This window comes from Lynx rufus, unplaced genomic scaffold, assembly GCF_022079265.1.
Source record: "Lynx rufus isolate CCGP_SWC_20201006 ecotype Redwood Valley unplaced genomic scaffold, mLynRuf1.p SCAF_8, whole genome shotgun sequence".
Lineage (NCBI taxonomy): Eukaryota > Metazoa > Chordata > Mammalia > Carnivora > Felidae > Lynx > Lynx rufus.
This window is the reverse complement of record NW_025814896.1, coordinates 117587912-117612201: the sequence shown is the minus strand read 5'-3', so window position 1 is coordinate 117612201 and position 24290 is coordinate 117587912. Positions and strand designations below refer to the sequence as shown.

General features: G+C 52.3%; 1 protein-coding gene across 3 annotated transcripts in view; it reads left to right on the top strand.

Moving 5' to 3' along the window:
- Nucleotides 1-22920, top strand: part of TOGARAM2 (TOG array regulator of axonemal microtubules 2) — a 39910-nt gene extending 16990 nt beyond the window's left edge. For 2 of the 3 annotated variants that reach the window (XM_047069845.1, XM_047069844.1), the window contains 10 exons: nt 226-379; nt 494-599; nt 1368-1603; nt 3556-3714; nt 7792-7909; nt 8285-8379; nt 9925-10117; nt 11032-11248; nt 18041-18127; nt 22435-22920. In XM_047069845.1, the coding sequence (XP_046925801.1) occupies nt 226-379; nt 494-599; nt 1368-1603; nt 3556-3714; nt 7792-7909; nt 8285-8379; nt 9925-10117; nt 11032-11248; nt 18041-18127; nt 22435-22691 (1622 nt within the window). In that variant the 3' untranslated portion in view covers nt 22692-22920. The remainder of the gene's footprint in view (nt 1-225; nt 380-493; nt 600-1367; nt 1604-3555; nt 3715-7791; nt 7910-8284; nt 8380-9924; nt 10118-11031; nt 11249-18040; nt 18128-22434) is intronic. The other variant, XM_047069846.1, reaches the window with a different exon arrangement.
- The last annotated feature ends 1370 nt before the right edge of the window (nt 22921-24290 follow it).

Genomic DNA, 24290 nt, shown 5'->3' with positions numbered 1-24290 from the left:
GTTCAGAACCATCAGGTTGGCAGGGCCGGGACGGAAAAGGCCGACAAAAGGTAGAGTGCTGGGTGGTGTCCGTGGCCCCCCGGCGGTGAAGCACAGGCCCTGCCCTCTCGGCCCCCACCAGTCCCTTCTCTGAGCACATCTCGTGCGAGGGGGGCTTGGGATGCAGCCAGGCCTGGGTCCTCCTGCTGAAATGCTCCCTGTTCCTTCCCTTTTCTGTGAGTGCAGCCAACTCACTCCCTGCGGTGCTTGCCTTGGGGTCTCCCGAATGGGAAGAAGAGGAGGAGGAGATGGCTCTCAGAGCCTCTAAGGAGCTGAGGCCTTTCTCGAACCCTGAGCTGGGGCTGATGGATGCCCTCCAGTGCCTCGAGAGCAGCGACTGGTGAGGAGACGCCTTCTCCCCCTACTGCAAGGGGAGGGGTGGTGGCAGGGGCGCCCCTGGTCTGCAGGGCTCCTCCCTACCTGCCTGTGACGAGGTCTGGAACTCGCTTCTCAGGCAGATGAAGGAGAAGGGCCTGGTGAGCATTCAGCGCCTGGCGGCCTGTCATTCAGATGTCCTTGCTGGGAGGCTGCACGACGTGTCCTTGGCTGTGACGGGGGAGGTGAGGCCACCTAGACAGCTGGGCACTGTCCCCACCCTGCAGCCACTCCCCCTTCCCCGGTGCCCCTGTTCAGTGAGGGTCACATGGCAGCCACGGAGGGGCCGTGGCTCCCTCCCTGCTTATTTCTTAGCCCTCAGCCATGGAGGCGGGAGGTACCCGCCCATTTCTCAGAATGGAAAACTGGGGACTGGGGTTTCCTTTGTTCTCATCGCTGGGTATTGTAATAATCGGAATCCTGTATGCCCATTTGCCACAGCCCTGTGTTGTTCTCTGTACTCAGATGCCTGAGCAGGGTTGGAGTGTTCTGGGCTAAATCTCCATCTTCAGGGAAGTTGTAACATTTCCCAAGGACTTTCTCCCCTGGTACTGGTCCTGGGCCTAGGCTGGGCCTGGAGGAACAGTGGGGCTCCTTCTTGGGAATAGACTATTCCAGTGGTGAGGGCGGGGCAGCTTGTGAAGACCAAATTGAGCATTATTTGTAAAGGTACTTTGCTGACTAAGTGTTGCCCAAATTTCAGATGTTCAAATTTCAAATTACAGGTGGAATTAATAATTATGGTGGTAACAATAACAGTGTTTTTTAAGAAAATAGGGCTGTCTTGTCCAGAGCTGCTGCAAGGTTTTCGTTTCCAGCCTGGCAAGGCCTAGGCCTGCAATGAGGGTGGAGGTGGTGGGAGAGGGTGGTGCCGTGCCCTGTTCTTCGTATGTTCTGGAGCCCTTGGCAGAGTCCAGCGGTCCTGGAGGGTCCCTCTCCCATCTTTCTCCTAGGTCACCAACCTCCGCTCCAAAGTGTCACGCCTGGCCATCAGCACCCTGGGAGACCTCTTCCGGGCCTTGAAGAAGAACATGGACCAGGAGGCCGAGGAGATCACCCGCTGCCTGCTCCAGAAGATGGGGAATACCAGCGAGTTCATCCAGAGAGCGGCCAACCGGTCCCTGGGGGCCATGGTGGAGCATGTGACCCCTGCCCGCTCCCTGGGGGCCCTCACCTCAGCGGGCATCTAGTACGTGCTGGCTCGTTGTGGGAGGGGTGGGTTGGGAAGGTAAGGCGAGGGGAGAGGCCTGGGGATGGGAGGGGAGCAGGCAGATGGGGCAGGTGCCTCACACATTTAGCTGGGGGAGGAAGACCCTGCTTCCTGGGGGGCTTCTCTCCCGCCCTTCCTGGGCCAGGCTGGGGATAATAAGGTCAGCTCAGGGCAGCCTTGGGCCTCAGCTGGAAGGGGAGAGCTGCTGTGTTCTGGGGAGATCATAGTGTCCGTGGTAATATCCTGGAGACAGGGCTGAGAGGCAGCCTGCAGCCTGTACCTCTCCCAGGAGAGGGGCGTTCTTTCTGATGAAATCCGGGCTATGAGGAGAGCAAGGCACAAAATGTTACTTCGGCTCACACCTCTTGGCATTTTCCTGGGCGGAGGAAGGTGCTTTCTACCATCGGAGGCTTTCTGCAGTCAGATTTGCTTTCACTTGTGGAACCAAAACTAAAGCAAAACCAAAACCATTTCCCAAAGCCTTTCTCTCAACCCCAGAGCCGGTCGCGACGCTCCTGCAGGAGACTTCTCAGATAGACCCCAGGCTGTGTTGTAGCAGCCATTGCCTTTGGTAATGGCACCAAAGCCCAGTACAGAGAGTAAGGGGTTCCAGAGCCGTGTCGCCTGCGTTCACATCCCAGATTGTTACTTAACTTCTCTGTGCCTTGGTTTCCTCATCTGTAAAATGGGGATAATAATGGTATATTCCTCATAAAACAGTGAGGAGTAGATGAATTGATTCATGAAGGAGCACTTAGAACAGTGCCTGCCTTTACTAGAACATTTATTGAGTGCCCACTGGGGCTGTTATTAACTTGGGAGAAATTAATTGTACTTTTTTCTGGATTCTTCCCTTAGCCACAGCTTCCTCACAGGCAAAATGATGGTAACAGTGGCTTATGGAGTTGAACCGATAATAGATGGAAGGTGTTCAGCAGGGTGCCTGGCTCAGTGCATGCACTAACTACAAATTGAACCACCCTATCATTGTCGCAGGAACCAGGGTCAGGTGTCCTCGGGGCTGCACACTTGAATTCCCAGGGATCTGGCTAAAATGCAGATTCTGATTCAGATGCTAACGGAGCTGGTCCTTGGGCCATAATGAGTAGGGAGAACCCAGAAGACCCCTTTGTGTTACACTGGGATGGGACCCTGGGGGAAATAGGGGTCAGTGCTGCCTAATGAACTGTGGACACACAGGCCCCGTTGGAAAAGGTGGGAAAGAAACAAGTGGCACCCTGATGGGCTTCTCTTGTAAGATTTCAGGTTCCTCCTGTTGTGGTTACCAAGTCACCCATTGATCCCCTGTCCCTCCCTCCTGTCTCAATTCATTTCAACAAACATGCAGTAAGCTCCCACCATGTGTGGGCATGTGCCGGGCACCAGCAGGGCACAGGATTCCACTGAGAGGAAGCTTCGTGCCAGCTCCCGGGGAGCTCCTAGCCTGGTGGGAGAGCCACAGGGGTGTACCTGTACTTCCCAGGGGACAAGGGGGTATTCTGCCTAGGGGGCTGGAGAGGGCAGAGATGGAGACGTTGATTGGGTAGGATCTTTCTAGGTGAAGAAAAGATGGGGAAGGCAAACATGGGCTCAGGAAGGCACAGGGGTGGTGAGCCTTCAAAAGACACACCGGTCCAGCTCTCCCCTCCCCTCTGCTAGCCTCCAGCACCTTTGGCAGGGACTGTGGAACAGCATCAGGTGGCTTCAGGTGCTCCTTCTTCCTTCTGTTGTTGCCATTGTCATCCTGGGTTCTATTGTCAGGATGTGGCTGCTCTTTCCTTGAAGATTCCCTGTAGCCCGTAGGAGACAGATTTCAGAGCCCATCACAGCATGAAGCATGGGTGCACAGGTGTAGGTCCATGTGTGGCACTCTAGGGACCCCACACCCCATTCCTGTGTGAGCCCTTGACTGTGATTTTATTTCCTTTCAGCCACCGAAACCCCTTAGTCCGGAAATGCACTGCCGAGCACCTCTCAGCCGTCCTGGAGCAGATAGGCGCCGAGAAGCTTCTCTCAGGCACCAGGGACAGCACAGATATGCTGGTGCGCAACTTGGTGAGGCTGGCCCAGGACTCCAACCAGGACACCAGGTGATGCAGGGCCGGGGGCCTGGGGGCTGCTTACCTGGCCAGCCCAGGGCAGATAAGACAACCAGCCAGCCCTGAAGGCCCTAGCCCCCCATAGCTCAGCTTCCCTGGGGTCGGATAGACTGAAGCTGTTTGCTTTCCTCAGGGCTGCTGTCTGTCTCTGTGCACAGGCATAGCCAGGCCTGTAGGAGGGTCCACACTCCCTGCCTCTGGTTCTCCCTCTCTCCTGCTGCCCTCCCTCCCCATCCTGACCCACCCCAGTTTCATTCTCGAAGACCACTGTTCATTCCTTCCAAGGATAGTGAACAGATCATTTTTCATTATTAGGAATAGGGCAGTGAATAAGAAAAATTAGGCCTCTGCTGTCCTGGATCTCACCCCTAGTCTGGATAGGCAGAAAATAAAGAAATTATTATGATTCTTCTAGATATGGATAAAGGATACAGAGGAAAAACGCCAAGATGTAACGGAGAATGGGGTGGCAGCTACTTTGATTACAAGTCTGGGGAGATCTTTCTGAAGGGTGACATTTGAGATGAGAACGGATGGGCCAGCAGGAGCTAGCTCTTTGGGGGTCTGGGGTGTGAGTGTCCCAGGCAAAGGAAATGGTACAGAGGCCCCGTGTTGGAGGAAGAAGAAGGCTGGGCTGCAGGGTGCCTGGTGGGGGGGGGGGGCAGTGGGCGGGAGATGAGGCGGACAGGACAGGGCCAGGCCTGGCAGCGCCCCACGCGCCACAGCCAGGAGCTGGGATTTGGGCTGGTGTGTGACCGGAAGCCACCGGGGGATTTTTAGTAGGAGTGTGAGGAGATAATTCGACGGTGTTAAACAGGAGAGTGACAGAACCTGATTCACTGTCTTGGAGAGCTAGGGTTAGGGTCCAGTTAATCACACTCCTTGGTTCCTGGGTCTGGTCACCAGATCTGGAGACCACACCAGCTCGGGGACTGCTCCACAGCCGCGTTCTGTGGTGTGCACCAGCCAGTGCCTTCACACCAACAGTCCACGGGTGGGCCCTCCCCCCTGCAACAGTGCCCCGCATCACATGCGCACATGGCTCCCTGATGGAGCAGAGAGCTGCTGGGAATGTGCCCTGGGGGCAGGACTGTGGTCAGGGGCATGTGTCCCCTGGCGCAGCCCGAGCACTACAGGGCGCCCGGGAGCACGCTGTGCCCCTCCGCCCCCCACCCGTGGCGCCAGTGCCCACGTCCTCGCGACCTTGCATTATCTGGATTTCTAATTTTCACTGATCTGATGGGTAAAAATAACAGCTCATTATTGTGTCAGAGTGCTCCTGCCCCACCCCGATTACTAGGGTTTATGTTTCTTTATAGGCTCACTGCCCTTTTGATTTTTAAAAATAGTCTTTCTGGCGGCTCATTGGAGGATTGCTAGGAGAGAGGGAGCAGGATGGACGAGGGGCACTGGACAGAGGGCTGCTCCCCAGTCCCTGACAGGGGTGCTGGAGGCTAGCAGAGGGTGGGGAGAGCTGGATTGGGGTGTCTTTTGAAGGCAGGGCCAACAGGATGTGGGTGGTGAGGCTTTCAAAGAGAAATCAAAGATGATGCTTGGGTTTTTCAGCTGAACAGCTGGGTAAGTGTTAGTGCCAGTCACTGAAATGAGGATTATTGGTGGGGAGCCAGAAGGTTTTGTAGATTTGTTTTTGGTTGTTGGTGGGGGGATGGAAATCAAGATCTAATATCTCTCCAGCTCGAATGTCCCTCTCCTTTCTGACCTCTCTTCCATTGCAGGAATCGACCACACTCCATTTTCCTTCTTGGCTCCTATGCCTCCGGTGTCTGTGGCCCTGCACTCCCTGGTTCCGCTCTCCCTCTTCATTCTTGTCCCCCACTTACAACTCTCCCCGACCACTGTCACCACTTCCGTGGCTCCAGCCCGAGCAACTCTGATGCTTCCTAGGGTCTCCCTTCCCTGAGCATCAGTGCTTTACCTCTACCTCCAGAGGGCCTGTCACCAGATGTCCCACTGTTATCCTTGGGGCAGAATGTCCCTCAATGAACCCATTGCCTTCTCCCCAAGCCTTTCTCTGGCTGTGTTCCCTCTATTGTTTTTTTTTTAAAAATATAATTTATTGCCAAATTGGCTAACATACAGTATATACAGTGTGCTCCTGGTTTTGGGGGTAAATTCCCGTGATTCATTACTTACATACGACACCCAGTGCTCATCCCAACAAGTGCCCTCCTCAATGCCCACCACCCATTTTCCCCTCTTCCCCACCCTCCCCCCATCAACCCTTAGTTGGTTCTCTGTATTTAAGAATCTCTTATGGTTTGCCTCCCTCCCTCTCTGTTTGTAACTATTCTATTGTTAAAAGTCACTATTATTTACTGAGTCACTGAAGATGCAAAATGGAGACCTTCCTACTTTATTGATTCTAAAACACACAGTTTCCCCCGCATTTTAGTATCTTACAATCAGAGGCGTCTCACCGTTGCTGTTGGCCAGGCAGCAATTTTGATTTGGGTTTTACTATCTGCACATTCGCAAACTTGGGTCGTTATTGCTCATAGCATAAACCCTTGAATTACAGTTTGCATTGTAGGAAGTAAACTATGAGGCTTTCTCTGCTTGTTAGCCTTTTATATTTATTTTAAGAAGTCACCGTGGATGCTCTGTGGGGACTTGTTGAGTTTAATTGCTCTCTAAAATGTCTTGGAAATATTACACTCTTATTCGGCATTGAAATGAAAAGTTATAGTGTATGAGAAAAGGTATGGAAATAGAGAGATGGGACATAAATTAGATATTAATGCAAACAGTCATCATGGAAGGAATAACCAAATTCCACATTTTCTTACAAGGCCACCACAAACCAAGTAGTTTACCCAACCTAAGGAGGGAAGGGCACTACCTAAAAGTAACGTTAACTCCGTTTCTGAGATAATACAGAGAAGGGTTGCCTTCCTACATGGGGCAGTGTCATAGAAGGCAGTGGAAATTGCCAGTGTTTTCTGTTTCTGTTTTTCCTTTAGTGGAAAATAAGTCAATGGTGCATTTTATGATCAGTGGAGTCTTAGGTTGAGTGAAATACGAGAACGGAAGATGCTTTGAGCTCCACCTCCAATCAGCTCCCACACCCTGAAGTTTCAACTTTCTCGGCACGTCCTGAATCTGACCACCCCTCCTTACTCCCACTCTACCGCCTTATTTCAGGACTTCATCATCTCTCGCCCGGACTATTATGGTGGCCTCTTAGCAGGTCCCCTGCCCCCCTCCCCCCTGCCTTGTCCTCAGAGACGCATCCTCCACACTGCTGCCAGAGACATATCGACTTCAGTGCAATTCTGATCATTCTTCAGCTTCCCACTGCACGCAGGTTAAAGCCCAACTCCTTCATGTTTTGAGAAATTGGGTCGTACCTTCTCTGTATTCTATCCCGCATCTAGGTCTTGCCTGCTGTTTTCCAACCACAAGCCTGCTGACACGTCAGACCGTATAATGGATCCTAGAATGACGCCCCTCCACCACCCTCTTACCCCCTAATCCGTCTCACTCTTGAACTCCTATTCATCTTTTGTGTCCCAATCTAAGGGTCACCTCTTCTATGAAGTCTTCCTTGATTCCCCGCCCCCTCCACCCAGCACTGTTCACCAGGTAGAGCTGACCACTTCCTCCCATACTGCCCCACTGCACCCTTCCTCAGATTTCTAGATGCCCCATACTAGAAAAAGTTAAGTACGTTTCAGTATAGTCATCCAAAGGAATATTATGAATGCACTAAAAAGGATGACATGGGAAGATGATTAATGATAAAGTGAAAAAAGCCAGAGGCAAGTTGTATATACATTCTGATAGCAAAGAAAATGTATACGCGTCAAAAAGACTACATGGAAATATGTAAAAATTTAATAGTAGTTTTCTCTTGGTAATGGGGCTTTGGGTGATATTTATTCTTTTATGAATCTAGTTTTTAACTGCTCAATTAGCGATTCCTGTCTTCATGAGAAAAAGTATTAAAAACTCTGTTACTACAATTAGAAAACTTATGTAAATCTGTAAAGCAGATTTGTGATGCATTTCTATGGCTATTTTTTCATCCCTTTCTTTCTCCTGTGGCAGGTTTTATGGCCGGAAGATGGTGAATATCTTGATGTCGAACACGAAGTTTGATGCATTTCTGAAGCAGAGCCTCCCGTCCCATGACCTGCGGAAGGTCATGGCTGCCATTAAGCAGCGGGTGAGTCGGGGGCATGAGCAGGTCAGGGTGGAGATCAGAGCTGGGCCGGTCAGGGGAGTGTGCACTCCAGAGGCTTCCATTTCACTCACAACCCCTGCTTGGTGGGATAAATGTGATTTCCTTGCTCTGTGCTCGGACCTGGTTGTGCTCCTCTCTGCCTGTGTCCCTTGAGTTGCTGGGCGTCCACACTGTCTCCTGTTAAGTGAGGATCTTGACCCCTGCCCTGACTACCAGGGCTCCGGAAGGCTCAGCTGTTCCCTCCGAAGCTCTGCCAGGTGGAAGGGGTTATTCCTTTCCTTATGGTGTAGCCTGGAGTGGCCGACAGTTCCCCAGAGGGCCACCCCTTTGGTTCATGTTCTGTGTGCATTTTTCAAGGGAATAGAAGACAGTGATGGACTTCCATCTGCCAAGGGCCGGAAGGTGTCAAGGAGTCTGGTGCTGTGTGAGAACGGGCTGCCCGGCGAGGATGGGTATGGCTGCGCCTGTCTCCCTGCAGCTTTCATCGAAGGCTGACGACACAGACGTCCTGCTTGCCCTGGGCCAGGGGTGGCTCTGGGAGTCTGTGTGGATCCTAGTTGGGTCTGCAGCACTCATGGGTGAATTTATAGGAGGTGTTCCCCCACCCAAATCTCAGGGAGACCACATCATGGGGCCAGAAGCACTTGCCAGTAGAAGTTGGCCACTGCAGTCTTGCCGAGTGGGGTGCAGTTCCGCTCGTACAGGCGGGGCATGTTGCTGGCCAGGCCCTCTGTGGGCACTCAGCGTTTCTCCACCTGCTTAGAGCAGCACACCCTTTTGCCATCAGGGTGCCCAGCCTGGGACAAATTTAGAGGCAGAGCTGGGAGGAAGGTAGATGAGAGGGTATGGGCGGAGAGGCTGGAGTGTGGGTAGGTGCTGGGAGGAGCTGAAACCAAGCAGAAACCTCCTGATCACTGATGTGCCTGAAACTCAAACTTCTTCTGTGGTGCCGGGGAGGGATCATGTCTGAACTCCTTAGCAGGCGCCCAGGAAAGTCTCTGTCACCTCTTTAAGATTAGCTTCCTGCTCTCTCCTACACACAGTCTCTCAGCCAGCCCAGAGCAGCTCATGTTCCCTGCCCATCCCCCTTCCCCACCATCCTATCTCCTTCTGAGCCTTTCTTTGCTTATGCTGATCCACCTGCATCTAGAACATGCCTGTTTATTCTGCAAGACTCCACAAGATTCGGATCACTGTCACCGTCTCCCCGAGGCTCTCTCTGTGCCCTCTGTTCTTCAGTACTCTGTCAGCCGGTTGACGCACCTGTCTCCCATTGGTCTGTGAGCTCCTTAAGGCAAAGGGCGTGTCTTTCACGTCCCTCTTCTCGGTGGCCAGTACAGCTCCTGGCACTCAGTGGGCAAACAGTGTGGAGTGTAGGACTGAATGACAGAATGGATGGTGTTGGGCTCTTTCAGAGGGGACTTGGGTGCAGGGCATGAGCTCAGAGAGCCGGGTTCTGAGCTGGGGTGGGGGATAGGAGTCCTGTTTGGAACTGCTCTCATACTGGCTGCACTGGATCAGGGGATACTATAGCTATGTGCCCCCACAATGATACAACAGGGAGTCTTAACATTTCCTTGGTCACTGGAGAAGGGCAGGGCCTAGGCAACCAGGGCTCAGGACACAGTCAGCTGGCAAGACCTTTCCTCACTCCTACATTAAATGTGCAGTCATTCTTTCGTGGACTCCCACTTCTCGCTCTGATACCCACCCCCCATTCTTCACATGTTTTCTGAAAAGAGAAAAAAAGGCAGGAAGAGAGAGCCCTGTCCCCTGATGAAAGGATGGGGCTCTAGGCAACCCGATTGTTGTCCCCTGAGGAAAAGGCATTTCCAGAGTTCTGGGGCCGGTGTCCTCAAGCAGCGGGTGGAAAGCTGGGGGTGGACTAAGCTGCAGGTGACACTCCTGTCTCAGTTCCACCTGTCTGGAAGGGGCATGGGACAAGAGGTGCATCCATCTTCTGGGGCTTGCCCAGGTCAGAAGTTCCTTCTGCGTAGGCTCAGTTCCAATGGCCCTCGGCTGGCAGGGCTACGGCCCTCCATGCACAGTGGCCCGGAGGTGGTGGAATGGCTTCGGGAGCTGACGCGACTGCTGGAGGCCAGAGAATACCAGTCTCGGATGGAGGGCGTGGGGCGGCTCCTGGAGCGCTGCAAGGCTGAGCCAGAGCTCATCACCGCCAACCTGGTCCAGGTGAGCGCTGCCCCTTCCCTGCTGTCTCACCTGGCTGTCCCCTGTGGGTGCAAATTCAATTTGGAAAACTCAGGACAGGGTTTGACATTGTGCCAGACTCCTTAGGGTAAAGGGAGCCCGAAAAGTACCTGCTATCCAGTTGCCTTGGTAACACTGTGGGACTGCCTGGAAGTAGCCAAGGGGGCAAGGGCATCACCGCTTGCCAGGCCCCTTGGGACCACCCAGAGATGTCCTGGCATCTCTCATCCCTCTAGCAGGTTTATAGCGGGGTGGCGGGGGGGGGGGGGGTGGGGGGGGCGGGGGAGGAAGCTAGAGGTAGAGGATGCCACGGCTGAAGGCTGCTCCTGGTCTAGCCAGGCACATGATGTTTGGGGGCAGAGTATGTGTTGGCCAGGGGACTGGCCGTGATGGCTGGACAGGTGGGTTAGGAGCAAGCACAGGCCTTTCACAGGCTGGAAACAGGGGCAGATGTTTGCTTCTTCCAGGACTGAGGCTGCTGATGGTCAAGCTATGTAGCAGAGTACTTAGGGCACAGGCTTGAAGTCAGCAGCCTCGCTGTGTGATCTGGGGAAAGTCAGTGAACCTTTTTCTGCCTCAGTTTTGTTTTGTTTTTAATAGTAAACTGAGGATGGGAACGCATGCCTCATCGGTTTGGATCGTTCCGTGAGAGTGCAGGGTACCTAACGGGATGCTCTAGATGCTTTGACGCAATGAGTGCTCAATATACAGTTGTTCTTCCCCTCTTCCCCTCTTTCCCTTTTGAGGAAGTAAGCTCCTCGTCACTGAGAATGTTCTGGTGTAGTTTGGATGACCAGGAAGGCAGGAGGAATCCCTGCCAAGGGTGGTTGGTTGGGTTGTGGGCCTCCTGCCCAGCCTGGCTTCCCATGGGCTCTTGGTTTCTGTTTCCTCAATAGGTCTTTGATGCTTTCACCCCAAGGCTTCAGGACTCCAACAAGAAAGTGAACCAGTGGGCCCTGGAGTCCCTTGCCAAGATGATCCCCCTCCTCAAAGCAAGCTTACACCCTATGCTGCTCTCCATCATCATCGCTGTTGCAGACAACCTCAACTCTAAGAACTCGGGGATTTATACCGCTGCCACGGCTGCGCTGGATGCCATGATTGAGAACCTGGGTAAGCCTCCTGCCACAGCCCTGCTTGGCTCCATTATGCAGTGGGCTCGCTCCCTGAGCCCTCCCCGGGGTGGGCTCACCCTTCCTGCTGGGAATCAGCAGAGTGCTAACAGACACTGGGGCTTTCAGGCCAAATGTTTCCCTGGAGGCTATAGAGGACGGGGGTGGACAGCCCAGGACATGGTTGGCAGGCTTTTCCATGTCACAGCCACCTGAGGGTCCTCGATGGTAGGAGTGGAAGAGATGTGGAGATGATCTAGTCTTGCCTCCTCATAGTACATGTGACAGAAATGACTCAGCCAGGGTCACACAGTACTGAAGTGATTGAGCCAACAGGGCATGAAAGGAAAAATAGGTCAGGGTTACCAGGAAGAAGCTGGAAACAGTGTAGAGATGGTAACAGTGGGTGTGGCTTGTACGAGGACCAGGCCGGATGGTGGTGAGAGAGCAGAGCAAGTCTGCTGGGGAGGACAAAGTAGATGGGTGAGTGGACCCAGGTAGGTCACCTTGATTGTCTGATACAGGAGTCAGGCTGGGATCCCACTGGCTTTTGAGCATGGGATGGACAAGCATTGCCTTTGAGAAAGACTGTTCGGGGCCAGGGCTCAGGGAAGGAGGAATTTAGGATGAGGGGTGGAGGGTGAAGGGGGAGTGGAGGTGGGGGGTGGGATGAAAAGGAAAAGGGGGGGGGCAATGGGAGAGACATCAGGGAAGGCAAGAGCTCCTTAAGTCCTATGTGCTTTGCACTAACACATCTTGGTTCTCCAACATCGGGTGGAATTTGGGGCACATCCGCTTCTGTTCTCCATGCCTTTTGTAGATGATTAGAAGGTGATATTTGGTGTATCTAAGACGCAGACTGAAGTGCAGATGTGTGTGTGATGTAGCACATGAGTACAGTCATGTCCAGACCAGAGGAACCAAGGGTTTTCAAACCACTCTTGACTCTATGTGACCAAGCTTATGCTCGGAGAACCACCTTTTTGGCCTTGTTGCTGTATGTCCCGATGAGCACAGAGCAATGTCCTGCCTTGAGAACCCGCAGAGCATCCCCGTGGTGAGGCTGGAAACACCGAAAGGCACCCCTCCCCTCCTGGTGCCCACACCCTATGGGAGCCCAGCTCCCTGGGGCTGGCCAGCAGCTGTGTCCTTGGCTGGAGCTTCCAGAAGCAGTTTCAGTTACAAATCAAAGGCCTGGTCAGGCCCTTCTCTGCCTCTTCAGTTCATAAATACTGTCAATTTCCTCTCTTCATCTCAAAGGGAATTTATGATTTGCTGAGTTTGTTGCTGTAGAACAAACAATATAAATCCAGCTTTAAATTACGGCTAGTTCACAGCGCTGCTCTGGGTAAGTGAGATTGCTGTTGCCAATAACCACGGCTCTTGGTAAATCACTGCGGGCCCTGGATTTATTGGGAAAACCTGCACCAAGCAAAATAGGCTTTAGCTATTTGAAGAGGCTAAGCACCCTTGTCTGCGGAGAGGAGCTTTAACACTTTCCTCTCCAGGTGTTATTGTCTCCACTCTCTGTCCTTGGGCCATCCTCCTGGAGCACGCTAGAGCTTTGGAACTCTGGGCTGCAGGATGTGGTGTCTCACATTGTCACAAGGCTCAGGCCTTCTCTACCTGAGGCCCTCCTCTACCCACTTGGGTGGGACACCCTGGAAAGGGGCTGGGAGACGGCTGCTTTTGTGATCTGACCACACCCTGAGGCAGGCTGCAGCTTCCAGGAAAGATGCCTATAGTTGTCCTTTCCTCCTGGGACAGGGTCTCCTTGGAAATGGCTGATGATAACCGCCCCCCCCCCTCCCGCCCCTGCCCCGTCCCATCAGTGAAAGGATCTGATGGGAGGAGAACAGAGGCAGGCATGAAGGGCACTATTTTCCTCTCTAATCCTTAGGTCAGTGTTAGGCTGGAATGGAATGTCGTTGGCCTCAGGGAGTTGGATGGAGTCCAGTAAATCCCTGGCAAAAAGCTTCTGTGGGGCCCAAAGGGGGAAGCACAGGGTCTTGGCTCCTGGTCAGTTTGAGCAGGTGCAGCAGCGGCTCTCGGGGCCATGTGGCTTTGCTGTGAGCCATACTCACAGCCCAATGAGGAGTCTTGGTTTTGGAGGTGTTTTTAACTAGCTGATTTCTATATCCAGAAAGGGCAGAAGTGGATGGGTTTAGATTGCCAGTAAGAATTCACCCCTGCCAGGGAGTACCTAGGGTAGAATCAAGCTCTCTCTGGGAATGGTTCTCATCTGTCTAGAATGGGCTGAGTCTGGCCTGCAGAGGGAAAAATGGATGCAAATAATTAAACTTCCCACTGTCCCAGGGGATTGGGTGGTAGACATAGAGACTGGGGCAGGAGTGGCAGAAAAGAAGGGGTGTAAATCTTCTCTTCCCATGTCACCCAGGTGGAGCCTGGTGGCTCCGATAGACTCTTAGCATCTCAGGGTCCCTTCTGGAAGTAGCTTGGAGCCCTTTGAGCAGAGGGAGCTTTTTTCCCAAGACTGGTGTCACCCCCCACAAGGGATTCTTGGCTCCAGGCTGGAGAGGAACAGCCAAATGCTGTGGAGTACTTAAATGTGTAGAATCACAAAGAAATGACTCAGCAGGTTGTGGTTTGTTTCCCCGATCAACAGGGGGCCAGGAGAACAAGAACACAGTCGGGTAGTCTGCCTTCTGGCACAAAGTCCAGATGACACAGCCAAACTGGGAGGTTGGCCTTCTTAGGCAACCTTTTAAGGTCCCTCTTGATTCTGGAATTCAGTGATAAGTTGACTCAACAGTCACCACATCTCTTCCGGTTCCTTGGTTTTCCCATGGGTGTATGGGGCAGGTGGTGTGGTGGTCCACAGAGCAGGTGGGGATTTCTGCCCATGTCCCCTTTTTTTGGGGGGGGGTGAGGAAGGAGACATGTGGGCACCTTGCTTTCTGACCTCTGCCCTTTGTTACTGCTGGAAGGAGCTTGGGGTGGCATCCTTTCCACTCTGTGCCAGGACCTTCTGATTTCAGGGGAGTTATTCTGGGGATCAGGGCAGTTCCTGAGCTGGCTGGCTGGTTCTGTCTTTGGGCCCTGTGACTGGGCTAGCTACAGAAGAAACTTCACTAATTAAAACATCAGGCTGCTGACAGCCACCCCCCTCCCAGTCAGACTGAGCATCAAAAGGAGTTCTGTTGATTAGCGTGGCCCCAGGCCAGTGCTGGAGAGTGCAGATAAGCTGGGAATGGGCAGCTTCAGATCTACTTTTTTGATTTTGCTCTGACTCCGAATTCTTTACCTTATATAATCATATGACCAACATGGTATTGTTAAAGGAATTTAGAAACTCATCCATGGTGCCCCTCTAATATACCAACTGCTTAAAAATCTGTTCTATTTCCTGTCTGCCTGTGTACAGATTTCCCTTGTTAGAGATTGTAAGGTAAACACGATTTAGACTTTGCTTCTTTAACTATCCAGTATTCCATGCTATCATGCAGTGTTCCTACTTAAAAATAAGAAGTTTACTTTCCATCACGTAGAAGTCATACTTATTAATTATTGAGAAAATGGAAAATATAAAGCATTTGAAAGGAAAAAACCCTTCACCTTTAGTCTCAATTTCTCAGAAGAGACAGTTATTTAAAAAAAAAAAAAGTTTAAATTTTATTTTGGGGGTGGAGGGCAGAGAGAGAGGGAGAGAGAATCCCAAGCAGGCTCCACACTGTCAGCACAAGGCCTGACACGGGGCCTGACGCAGGGCTCAAGCTCATGGTTTGTGACATCCTAACCTGAGCTGAAATCAAGAGTCGGATGCTTAATTGACTGAACCATCCTAGGCACCCCTGGAAGAGACCATTATTAACATTTGGCTTTTTTCATTTTAGATTTTTTTCCTGTGCAGAGTCACGTGCATGACTCTTGTGCAGAGTCACGATCGTATTACACATTTAAATTTGCATCCAGCTTAAAAAAAAAAAAAAAGAAGCAGAGCGTGAGCATTTGCATATGATTACACACTGGAGTCACTTTTAACAGGTCTGTCACATGCTGGACCACATCTTGTGTTTTTCTGTTTAAATGGACCATTCCCACTTTTGCTGCAATGAACGCACCTAGCTTGGGTGGCTGTGTCGCATGTCATGATTCATGGAGTCCTGTGCTTATTGTTGGGAGTCCAGTTTGACTCCAGTTTCTTTGCTGTCACTGTCTATGCTCCCATACTTTTTGTGCTTAAAAAAAAGTTCTCTGGCTCCCCAGTAGCCTGAGGAGGATGTGGCCTGGTGCGCTTAGGGCTTAGCTGCATGGGACAGGTGCGTGGCCCCGGAGACCTCCGCCCCCTTGCAGGGAGGGAAGGCGAGGCCCAGGGAGGACGGGGACGTGGCCTGCCAGCCTGTAGCTGTTTTCCCTACGCTGCATGGCTCTGTTTGCTCTTCGTCCAGGCAGTGCCAAGGCCAGCTGTGGCAGCTGTGGCTCCCTTGTGGTGCAGAACAGGAGCCTGTGAAGAGCTCCGGCTAATGGAACATGGATTTTTTTTTTTTAAGGGTTTGGAAGTTAGATTCCAGCCTCTTAATGGTCTCTCCACCATTCAGATTGCTGGGCTTTTGGAACATTCTCAGGTAATAAGAGTAACACTAGCAGTAATAGCTGATACTTACATAGTAATCATTTGCCCAGGGCAATATCCTAAGTATCATAACATGACAGCGGCTCTAAGAGGAAGACGTTATCCTCCTTTTATAGATGAATAAACTGAAGTGTAGGAGCTTTTGTCAGTGTTAATATAGAGAAACGTGGAAGAGCCAGGATTCGGTCCAGGCAACCTGAACCCAGAGCTCACACCCTTCACCGTATATTTTCCTGCCTCTCAATAAACCTGGGTGGTGAGCCATCACTACAAAAGCAGACAGAGGAAGAGAGGCCATCTACTCGGGGTGTGGTGCTCTGGGGTTTATAAACCAGTTTGGGCATGCTTAATGTCTCTGCTTGAACACTTTCTGTGGTCCTAGAGCATTTATTGAGCACCTGTTGTGTGCCAGGCACATGGGAGCATTATCTGTCACAGATGTCTGTCGGATGTGCATTTTCTAGTATCCCCCGAGTTCTTTACCTGTCTCTGGCTCTGGGAGGCCATGTCAGCCACCAGGAGCGGGGAGGTCTGGCTGTGTCCAGAAAATGTCCTGAACTGAGTTTTGTTGGGGGAGAGCAAGGAGCCAGAAGTCCTTGTCCTTGGAGGTGAGCTCATGGTTAAAGGTGGGGGTGGGACAAATAGAAGCACCTGGAAAAAACAATGCAGACGACATTGATATAAAAACCTATGCTTACACGACTACAGATTGACCAAGTGGCCCTGAGACTGCTTCTCGCTAACTGCAATGTTCTAGAGGTTGGCATCTCTTTTATTTCCCAGAACAAATGATTTTAAAGACTCTTGCCTTATGGATGGAGCTTTTGCAAGCAGCAGGGATATGCGTGATGTTCATGTGTACATCTCCTCCTCTGTACCCCTTCCAGCTCTCAGGAGGGGAGCTAGGAAATGGGAATGAGCTCTTAGCTAGAATTGTCGCCTGACGGGAAAAGCGAAGCTGTGCACATCCAGGGGGATGCTGAGGTATTTAAGGAACTCAGGGAAGGTGGAGCTTGTCTGGAAAGACTTCCTGCGGTGGGTCTCTAATTTCTGTCCCCTGCTAAGAGAAATCTGGCACCTTGAGTGGGTCAGCCCCTAGGATCCCAGGACCTACTTTCTGGGAGCACCTGTGGTGACACCCACACAGACCTCTGTGACAGGTGTAGGCAGGCCCTGCAGCCACACCCCCGAAGAGCGTGTTTTGTTGTTTGCACTCCCTCCCATGGGGTTATCCTGGGACTGCCGTGGTTGTGCACTGTTGGGAGCTGGGCATATGGGAGCGATGTTAGCACGCCTTTCTCAGTTGAAGGGCTACTTTCCTCACCCTGTGCGTCTTTGTGAGGAGTGCAGGACTTCAAGTTTTAATAGTGTGAGAAACCAGGAGACGTCAGCCAGAATGGGGAAGAATGAGCAGTGTCTACATTCAGCACCTGTGGGATCTTTAGAAATACGTTCAAAGAATGCCAGAGGGCTTCTTTATCCCAAAGCAGCCCCCCTGCAGCTGCCTATGCTTTCACCAGCAGTGGTTCATTCTAATAAACACTCTTTCAACAGCCAGACGGGGAAGTACCCAGTCCTCAGTCTCCACCATGAGTGTGGCTGGGTAGCAGCGAGAGCTGGTTCCGGGGGCTGGGTGTGGGGTGCTGGGATGATTCAAAAAAAAAGAAAAAAAAGGTTAAAAAAATCCCTCTTTCCCCTAAACCTCCTGAAAAGTGGGTTGGGGCATGTGGAGGATAAACTCTGCTGTCTGTACAAGGATGCCATCTGGGCCTGGTCTCACACAGGGACGTTATAGATAAACTATTGAGAGCTAATACATGCCCCGCCCCCTGCCGGTCCTCGCACATTCCCTCCTCTGACCCAACCAGAGTAAGCCAGATGCTTCTGCTGCTGATGGGGTGACCAACATCCTGGTTTGCCCGGGACTGGGGCAACCCTCTTTTGCCCCCAAACTCAATTTTAAGGAAGCACAGATAATAGGAACCGTATCTGTGGGAGTCCATGAAGCCTCTTTGGGAGCCAGTGTAACTAACTATGCCAGGTCGTTCACTCTTCCCTGGACACTCCGTTGCGACTTGGACATTTAACTCAGTTCCCCAACGGGCCTCTTTCCCTAGGTAGGTGTTGCAGGGACCTGGAACTGAACAGCACTGAACCAGCCACAGCTTCATGGCCACTGACCCTCTCCTTCTCTTTCAGACAAGCTTTGCCTCCTACAAGCGTTTGCTGGGCAGGTGCGCTTCCTGAGTGGCCGTGCAGTGCTTGATGTCACAGAACGTCTGTCCGGTGAGCGTCCCCAAAGCTCCTCACCCTAGCCTTCCAGTCCATCTCTGTTCTTCTCTCCCGGCATGTAGAACCACCCACTATCTTAGACCCCCAAATAATCAAATAATCCTCGCAGATCTTTAAAAAAACTTGATAATCTGCTTTTTATAAATAATTCCCACCTTATCCAAAGGTAATCTTCATTTTTGACCACAATGGGGCAGGTTTGTACATAAACAAAATAGCTTTTAAGAAACTATTATGGGGGCACCTGGGTGGCTCGGTTGGTTAAGCATCTGACTTCGGCTCAGGTCATGATCTCACAGCTTGTGGGTTCAAGCCCTGCATCGGGGTCTGTGCTGACAGCTCGGAGCCTGGAGCCTGCTTCAGATTCTGTCTCCCTCTCCCTCTGCCCCTCCCCCACTCTCACTGTGTCTCTCTTAAAAATAAACGTTAAAAAATTAAAAAAGAAAAGAAAATATTATGCATTTCTTCTTTGCAAACAGGACATCCACTAAGCCATAGGGTACCTTTGTGTGAATCAGAAAAAAACAAAAAACAAAAAAACCACCTCTTCTGGGTAGATCTTGCCTCCCAGCTACATGGCTTGGTCAGCGGCAACACTGTTGTGAGAATTAGCGTTGTCTCTTTTTGGGCACGCACAGGCTGGAAAGCAGAGCACAGGCTGGATTTCAACCCTCCTTGATGCCTGCGCCAGGTGCTCGGGGGCTGCACTACGTGGGATTTGGGGCCTTGGCGGGTGTCTGCTCTGCTGTGTTCAAGCTTTGGCCGAGGAGAGCTTTGCTCCCAGGCGGTGTCTTCTTTGAGTCTGCCGTCTCCAGTGATTCCGTTCCAGTTCTGAAACCTCCGGTGACGCGGGAGGAGTCAGCACGGGGAGGACCTAGGCCTTTGTGGTTGTACCGACCTGTTTGCCATGTGCCGATTCTGCTCTTGGGCAGGTTATTTAACTTGGTTTTATAATCTTCTGTGCTTACCAAAAGCCTCCCCTACCTTCTTGGGAAGGAGGCGGAAGGGCTCTGTTCTCCAGACCTCTGAGCGCCCAACCTCTACAATGCAAACAGGCTGTGCTACCCCCGTGCTTGAGTCGTTGTGTGGGTTGTCTTCAGGACAGTGTCGAGGCTCCCTGGAGTGGCCTTCCAGGCTCTCCCCTCCCCCTCCCCCAGTTACACGCACTGGATCATCGAATCCTCCTGACAACCTCGTAAAGAGGCTGTGGGTGCCATGATTATCCCTTTTGTAGAAGTAAGGAAAGTGGAGCTCGGAAAGGTTAAGTGCCCAAGGTCCCTTGGTGAGCAATCTGGGCTTTGTCCCCAGGAGCCTGACCACAGAGCCTCCGTGCTGTGCTGTCTCTCCCTGAGTGCCCTCCCTGAGTGGCACCAGCATGCCACCGGCCTTGCTGGGGCTGATCTCCCATCCTCTGCCCTGTCCTGCCCACATGCGGCTCCCGTCCTGCAGAGAGAGCCCTTCTCCACCCTTCTTCCTCCACCTGGGTGGTTCTGGCCTGGTTCTGACATCAACTTCTGTGTCCCCTTCCTCCCTACCCCCCTGCTTGAGTTTCGTGAGCCTCTCAGGAGCATGTCCCCCCCCCCCCACCCCGTGCCAGCCTCAGTCTGCACTGGGGGTGCTCAGCACACATTGCCTGGCTGAGGATGTTATTCAACTCCTCCACAGCCCTGTCCTGCTCTTGGCCTTGCCTCTGTGCCCTGGTTCAGCCCTTTTAGTGTCCCTGGAGTGGACCCTTGGCTTCCACCCAGGTGATAGGCCTTCTCCAAGCAAAGTAGGGCCGGGGGCTAAATGCAGCCATGGTGTCATGTTGCTGGTGCCCAGGAGCCCCCTAACTGAGACCACCTGGGTGCCAGACAAGGAACCCTTTTCTGTTGCTCAACATCAACATTCTCTGGGTGAAACCCTTACCTGTCCTTGTATGAGTGATATATGGGCCCCAGAGGTGGATGGCTACCTCACTTTAGATCCTCCATTTAACTGTAAATATTTTCCATCTGTCTCCAAGAGACCTCAAAAGCAAGAGTTTCTACGTAGCTCTCCCATTAAGTCAGGCCCAGCCAGGAACAGAGAAGAAAATTTCAATTGGCACAAGGTGTGGACTAATAATAGCACAGCTTAACAGGAGTAAATCTTTTGCTAATTACTTCAGCTGCCTTTTAAGCTCAAAATTTAGTGGGGTTTTCTTCCCCGTGATGACTCCCAGAAGGGCCATCGCTGCTTCTGCCCGCTTGAGAGGCCCACCATCATCAGCCAGGTGACCTCCACCTTCTGTGCCCGGGGAACGTGGGCTTGACTGCAGAAGTGAGCTTCCTGGGCCCAGCTGTGAAGGCCTCGCTGCTGGGAGGGAGAGAGGTCAGGTGTGAGTGCAGCCTGCCGGGGGCCGCGGCCGAGTGACGCGGGGCAGGTTAGGGGCAGGTGAGCCCCTCACCCTTGGGTGGGCACAGGGGAGCCCTACCTGCACCTGGTTCTGGGGATAGCTGTCTCCTCGGTTTGCAGGTGAGATCCCGTGGAGGTCTAAAAAAGACTCTGAGTTATACTTGTTCAGTATAACTTGCCTCCCCCCACCTTAGGGCTGCCCCCGTGGCTTTCCTGTTAACTGTGGCCTCCTTCTCAGTCTGTCTCTGGCTTCGAGGGCTGTCTCCAGCTCCCACCTCTCTGCCCCACTTTATGAGGCTGCTCACCCCCAACGTGGCTGGCTTGACTCACTGGGTGCCGTCCTGCCTTGCCTGGGAACGAGGACTGCCTTTCTTTCTGAGGGCTCTGTGACCTTGGGGAGCCCCTGAGAGGTCCCACAGTGTGGGGTGCAGGAGTCCTGGGGGTGTGGCCTGAAAGCCAACGTACAAGCTCCATGGGAAATGGCATGGCTCAAGTGCCAGGCCGAGCTGAGGGGGCCAGCTCATCCTCTCTGGTCCCCTGTTGTCCGAGGCTTGCTCCGGAGTCAGAGCGGCCCCGTGGGAAATATCCTGGGGGGTCGGATGATGTTAAGCTGGTGAAGGAAGGACAAACTGAGGTTTCACTAAAAATGAAACAAAACACACCAGCCTCTGAACTGAAGAACTCCAGGAGGATGGGGACAGTGGGGGGTGAAGAGCATGAGCCGTGGAGTTGAGGCGGGCTTGGCCTTTGCCCTCCGCCCTTGTTAGCCACGTGGCCTTGGGCAGTTTCCTTGACCCCTGAGTGTTGGCTTCCTCCTCTGCAGGATGGGCTGGTGTCCTGCCTCTTGAGGTGCTGTGAGAACAATGGAGTCATTGTTAGCATGTTAGCATTGCATGTTAGCACCGATGCACTCAGGGTAATGGTGGCCGTGGCTGACGGCTGGAGCAGTGGCTCTGAAGTGACTTGGGGTAGCTCTTGAGGTGGTCTCGACCCCGGCATTTACTCTGACAGAGGGCTTGCTGGCAGGGGTAGCCTGCTTCTTGGATTTCTGGGGATTAAAAAGGGTAGAGAGGCTGGGATAACCCGATTTCAGGGGTTCGTCACTGAATCATGGGTCTGTGCAGAGCTTGATGGTTGAAAAGCACGTTCAGGCCTCCCGGATTACTGCTGGTCTTATTGTGAGGTTTAGTGTCCAGACACTGGGGAGGCCACACTGGGCTTATCTCCTGCTGCCTGTTTCATTTTTCAGAATGCTTCATTTGAGAGAGCGTTGGTTTTCCTCCCTGGTACAAGTTTTTGTTCGTGTGAAGTCACATAGGTGGGAATGTGGATTAAAGTAACACTAGTCCTAGCTACTCTTTGTCACCTGCCTACCTACCTGGGCACCTCACGTACGTGTATTATCTAAGCTCTAACAGTCCTAAGAGTTTGGTTCAGGATGATTATCCTTAGATTAGGGAACAGCCTCAGAACGGTTAGGTGGCTTTCTCAAGTCATACAGCTAGTAAATAGCAGAGGCAGTTTTGCAGTCCGGCCCTGTCTGCCTCTTTCCTCTCCCCTGGGCTGCAGGGACCAGTGACGACCGTCATGGGCTCTGAGCACTTTTGTTTTTACATACTCATTCCTCCATTAAAAAAAAAAAGTTAAAAATTTTATATTACAACTGATTGGTATAAACATGACTATAAATCAGGCTGGATATCTTCATATTTTTTTTTCTCTGGATTTTAAAGAAGTCAGAACATTTCCAGGGCCCCTCCACGTGTCCCGAGCCCTAGGTCGTGTGTCTGATGGACTAGTTGGTCCTTCTGGGCTGCCTGCCCTTTGGGGGATAGAACTGGTGTCCCAAGAGAGGGCAGGGAAACAGAGAGAGAGAGAGAGAGCAAGCCTGCCTTGAGTAACTCTCCCTCTTTTCTGCCCAACAGTGCTGGTGGCCTCTGTTTACCCCCAGAAGCCCCAGGCCGTGGAGCGTCAGGTCCTTCCGGTCCTCTGGTATTTCCTGAACAACATGACGGGGAACGGTGTCCTGCCTGGCCATGGCGGGAACGTCCGCGTGGCGGTGTGCCGGCTGTCCAGGGGCCTCCAGGAACAGATGGGCTCCCGGCTGCGGCACCTGGCTGCTGGCCAGCCGAAGCAAGTCCTCAAAATGCTCCAGGAACTCTTAGACACGGAATCCCGGTGAGGCAGCGCCAGCCAACGTCACCGACAGAGGGGTGGCATCTGACAGCAAGACAACTGGCAGCTCGTGCCCCTTTCGCCTGGGTTACAGACGGATCTGAAATGGGCAGTCATTATTTTTTATCTTACTTGATTTTTATGATGGAACAGTCTCCCGGCCGACTTTCTCTTAGAGTTCCAGATGCACATAGTATATTTTGAAGTAGGAATAAAGGAATTATTTATTTTTCTAAGGCTTTATTATCGTGTGCTTTTTTAACCTCAGGGAATTTTTCAATAACTAGGCCTGTGACAAAGAAAACAAGACAACAGCAAAATCAGCTGCAGATGACATCAAAACGAAGAGATGGGGAGAAAAAGGGTAGCACAGACCCCTGTGCTGCAGACCCTTTTGGCCACGGCCCCCTATCTGTGACAGACTGGACAAGCCCTCCTGAACCCAGAGACCCTGAGTTGGCCATTTAAACCCAGTCCGTTTGTTATAAGCCTGATTTGAGGTGAGTAGGGCAAACATCTCCAGGGTCATCCTGATCCTGTGGGAGGCTTCCTTTTCTTTTTTTTTTCTTTTTTTAAGTTTATTTATTTTGAGAGGGGGAGAGAGAGAGAGAGAGAGAGAGAGAGAGAGAGAGAGAAAGGGTATAAGTGGGGGAGGGGCAGAGAGAGAGGGAAAGAGAGAATCCCAAGCAGGCCCTGCATTGTCAGCACAGAGCCTGATGTGGGGCTCGAACCCATGAACCGTGAGACCATGACCTGAGCCGATATCATCAAGAGTGGGACACTTAACCGACTGAGCCACCCAGGTGCCCCTGTGTGGGAATCTTCTAATAGATCTGTCCAGCTTCTCAAAAGGCAGGGGGAGTTTGACATTTGCATTACTAAAAGCCTTCTCAGCAAGATGGCATTCTGACTAGTTCTGCAGAGGGTCAGATGATGTTTCACACTCAAAATACCATAAATGAAAGCACTTGGCCAAGCATAAAGCTACATGATGTGCAGATGTCGTGTGGGAGCTCTGAAATTACATGGGTTCCTCCACCGGGGGCTGGATCGGGAAGCTGGAGGGGTGTGTTGGGTACAGGATGCGCCAGAACACAAGCTGAGAGAAAGTGTTGCCCACTGAGGGAGCAGCCAGGGAAATGGGGTCCTGCAGGGAGAGAGGGACGTCTGGGGCTGGGGCCCTAGATGCAGTGAGAGCGGCTTTGCCTTGCCTGGGGCCACTGGCAGGTTGGCAATACCGTGACCAGGAGGAATTAGAGCTCAGGTCATTACCTCAAACACACGTATAAGGTGTGAGCTGAAGGGGCAGCGTCCCGTCCCAGCCAAGGAACCCAGCCAGACCCACAGCAACACTCTGGGCAGATCCAGATGGCTGAGGCCCTGAGGCCCCAGCCTCCCGCCTGCAAGTTTTCTGGCAGGCCCCAGAGGTGGACCCCGTCCAGTGTCACCCACCTCAAGGCATAATATCGGTTCTACGTCACGGTTCCAAGCCTCTCCCGAGGGGAATGGCCCAGAGCTGGCTGGGCAGCCCTGAATCAACTCACTTATATATTTCCGTGTTCATGGGTATCCCTGAGAAAGCCCCTTTTTCATCTTGCCTGTGTGG